The sequence below is a fragment of the Monoraphidium neglectum genome (genome assembly GCF_000611645.1).
Source record: "Monoraphidium neglectum strain SAG 48.87 unplaced genomic scaffold scaffold02452, whole genome shotgun sequence".
Taxonomy (NCBI): domain Eukaryota; kingdom Viridiplantae; phylum Chlorophyta; class Chlorophyceae; order Sphaeropleales; family Selenastraceae; genus Monoraphidium; species Monoraphidium neglectum.
The window spans coordinates 7,218-10,636 of NW_014011176.1; the positions used below are offsets into that span (position 1 = coordinate 7,218).

General features: G+C 60.9%; 2 protein-coding genes across 2 annotated transcripts; both read left to right on the forward strand.

The window, feature by feature from the left end:
- Nucleotides 1-132: 132 nt before the first annotated feature.
- MNEG_10770 (hypothetical protein) lies at nucleotides 133-1,149 on the forward strand (the record flags this gene model as incomplete). Its single annotated transcript, XM_014040758.1, has 1 exon — nucleotides 133-1,149. One exon carries the CDS (start codon nucleotides 133-135, stop codon nucleotides 1,147-1,149), a length of 1,017 nt encoding a protein of 338 aa, XP_013896212.1.
- Nucleotides 1,150-2,360: 1,211 nt separating this feature from the next.
- MNEG_10771 (hypothetical protein) lies at nucleotides 2,361-3,305 on the forward strand (the record flags this gene model as incomplete). The annotated part of the gene is made up of 3 exons (XM_014040759.1): nucleotides 2,361-2,373; nucleotides 2,590-2,861; nucleotides 3,198-3,305. 3 exons carry the CDS (start codon nucleotides 2,361-2,363, stop codon nucleotides 3,303-3,305), a joined length of 393 nt encoding a protein of 130 aa, XP_013896213.1.
- Between the last annotated feature and the right edge of the window lie 114 nt (nucleotides 3,306-3,419).

Below are 3,419 nucleotides of genomic sequence, written 5' to 3' on the forward strand. Positions count from 1 at the left end.
CCCCTCAGCGCCCGCCGTCCGCACCCAGCCGTCCGCGCCCCAACTGGCGCTGCGCCGGCGGCCCCTGCAGCGCCGGCGCCCCCTGCTGACCGCGGCGGCGAGTACGCCAACGTCGTCCGCCAGGCGCTGCCGATGTGGGCGCTCAACCACGACAACGAGATAGAGAGTGTCTCCACACGCCAGCTCACGCCGGAGCAGATCGACGGGCTGGCTTACCTCAACAGCTCACCCATCCGCGACAGTCTCATCCACCTTAGGAATGTTGCCGTGCACACTGCTGAACTGTTCAGCTGCCTCTGCATGGTCATAGACCTTCTCCACCTCTGCCAGACGCAGAAGCGCCGCTCAGAGATAGCCCGCCTCGCCGCACAGCTTAGCACAATCAGCCCATCTGACGATGTGGCTCGCGCCATCGCGTGCGCTGTTTGGTTTGCGCGTCGCCTGCCCCTGACGCATAACGAGGGTGTGCTCGAGGAGCTGCGGCAAGCAGCCTCTCGGCACTGCCCTGACCTGTTCGACCCTGCCACCATTGACGGCATCGAGGACAAGTACCTCCACAGGCCTTCCCTCACAACCCGCCTCGTCTTCCTGATCACAGGCGACACCGCCAGGGCGCTCCGCCTGGGCGCCGAGGCGGTGGCCGCCGTGCGCCGGGGTCGGCAGCTGCCAGCGCGGCCCCTGCCTCCCGCACCCAGGCCGCCGGCACCGCAGCCGGCTGCTCCGGCTGCGCCGCCAAGCCAGCCGCACGCTCCCGTTGCCGCCGCTCGCGCAGAAGCGCCCGCGGTTGTGGCAGGTGTTCCCGCTGACCTCGCCCGGCGTTTGTCCGCTGTTCCTCAGCCCGCACCTCCGCCGCCGCGCGCCGTCCCACAGCAGCACGCGGTCCCGCAGCAACCTGCATTTACCGCACCCAACCCGCACTTTGCCGTAGCCCACGCACCGCGGCCGGCCTTCGGGGTGACCCCGTTTGCCGCGCCGCCGCCGCCACCTCCACCTGTGCCCCGACCGTCGCCCATGCTTGCGGCACAGCTCAACCAGCTTTGGTACCACGCGCACGCCATGCGCCACGCCTTTTACACAGAGATAGACCACATCATAGCCGGCATTAGCAACATAGCCACTCAGCACAACATCACCCTGCACAAGCACTGAAGTGCCGCTTGCACACGCCTGCTTGTTTCGCATCGTTAAACGCCTCGCGCCTTGCCCTGCATTAGCTTAGCGTTTCGCCTAGTTTGCCGCTTTCACCTTGTTGTTTTGCACACGTTCTTGCTGGGGGTCTGAGGCCCTCAGTGCGCCATCAGGTCTGAGGCCTGTGGCTTGGTTCTTGTTGCGCGCTGCGCTGCCGTTGCGTTCTGTTGTTGCGCTGCGCAGTCCGCTGTTAGTAACTCTGGCTTGCACCTGCGGTTTGTCTACTGATCTGTCTCAAACCTTCTTGCCACCTTTCGCGCAGTTTGGGTCTTCTAGCTTGATGTGATCTGCGCGCTTTGCACTGCTGCTTTTCACCGCCTTCGCCACACATGGCCGCCCGTGCTTTGCACTTTCGTGCGCGCCACATGCACTGCCGTTTGGGTTCCGTTTGTGGAGACGTGCGGGCTCATCCTTACGCCCGCCGTCCCCAGGGGGGGTAATCTGACATGATTGCACTGCATTGGGTTGCCTGGCCACAGCCTGCGCCCGGCGCCCGTTGCGCACCAGCGCCCGTTGTGCACGACATCACCACAGCAGTTTGATGCGCGCTGCAGCTCTGACATGGGTGGCTTCAGCGCGATTGGGTCGGTCAAGGTGAGCCATTGTTGGTTTTGACCCGCATAGCCATGATTCTGCTCCTGCCATTCTCTTCGCAATATGCGCCGTGCAGTTGACAGCCATGCTGCCTACATACCAGCTTGCACTGTCGCGCTGCGCTTGCCGCGCTCCTCGCTCACCATGCATGGTGGCCACCTAAATGCTCGCCTGCTGTGCAGGACCAGCAAGAGTGCAATGCATGTGTTGGGTTTGTTGTGCTGGCTGCAGCGCAGTCGGCCATGGCTTGTGCGTTCCAAGAGGATGCAACGAGGTGGGCGGAAGCGTGCGCTCTCGGGCGGCACTGCTAGTCTCTGGATCCCCCAGCAGCTCGCTCGCAAGGGGTTGCGTGCGGAGCAGGTTATTAATCAGATTGATGGAGGGGCCTGGGTGTTCGTAGGCCCATCAAGCTTCCCTGGTCTAAACACGGCTGCTGTGCATTGCTCCAAGATCGATTCAAGCTGTGCACATTCACCATCAATGTGAGATACACCCCTCGTCACCTGATCACCAACGCATATCCAATTCACCTGCTGACACCCCCAAACCTATTTGCCTGATTGTCGTGGAGCAGCCAAATGTCGGAGCAGGGTGAGCACCGATAACAAACACAGATAACTTCATAGCATCATCACTGACACGAATACTGATGGAGTCATGTGTGCAACGCATACTGGCTCATATGCCCCCGTCCATCCAGCAGCCATGCACCCTGCCGCAGCGGCTGTGCATGTGTATGTCTGTTGGTCGGCTTGGGACGAACCAGCCTTTGTTTTAACGCCAACCTCTGCTCCCAATGCCCCTCAGACTTCTACTGGTGCAAAGGCACAGAACCTGGCCAGGAGCGCAGCTGCAGCACCAACTGGAGCATCAAGTCCGGCATTATTACCTGGGTGGAGCTGACGCGGGCCGGCAAGTACCCCGTGTCAGAGCGCTGCCTGCCCTACAATCCCACCAGCCGGGCGCGCTGCTCCTACGACTGCCAGGACGTGGACCCCCGCCTGAAGCTGGGCAAGTTCTACTGGCAGCGCCTACAAGACCCAAGCGAGATGCAGGACCAAATCCGCCAGTTTGGCTCGGTGAGGGGTACACTTTGCATTGGTGTGGGCGGCTGTTTACACAAGCTTGCCCTTGGCATGCATGCAACAAAGTCCAGATAGACGGCCACAGCATTTACAGAAAATGGTGCGCTTGCACACACACACACACACACACACACACACACACACACACACACACACACACACACACACACCATACACACATACACACACACGCACACACACACACACAAATGCGTACACCTCCACACGACGCGCACATCCGCATCCACACCGCACAAACTGACACAATACACTTGCACTACGAAACCAACACACCGGCACGCGTGCCACACATGCGTTGCACATGCACAGGTGCTCACACGGATGGAGGTGTGGACCGACATGAAAGCATATTTTGCGAGCAACCCCACGGGTGTCTACCAAGGCCCTGGTGCGCCGCAGGAAACACCTATCTACTAGCAGCTGGTGTGCTCAAGTATGCGTTTGAAAGCCTGTCGTGGCAAGATTCACTGCTGGGATCTATGAATAAATGATGCGCACCATGCACCGCAAGGCGCGAGCCTTTGCGCGCAG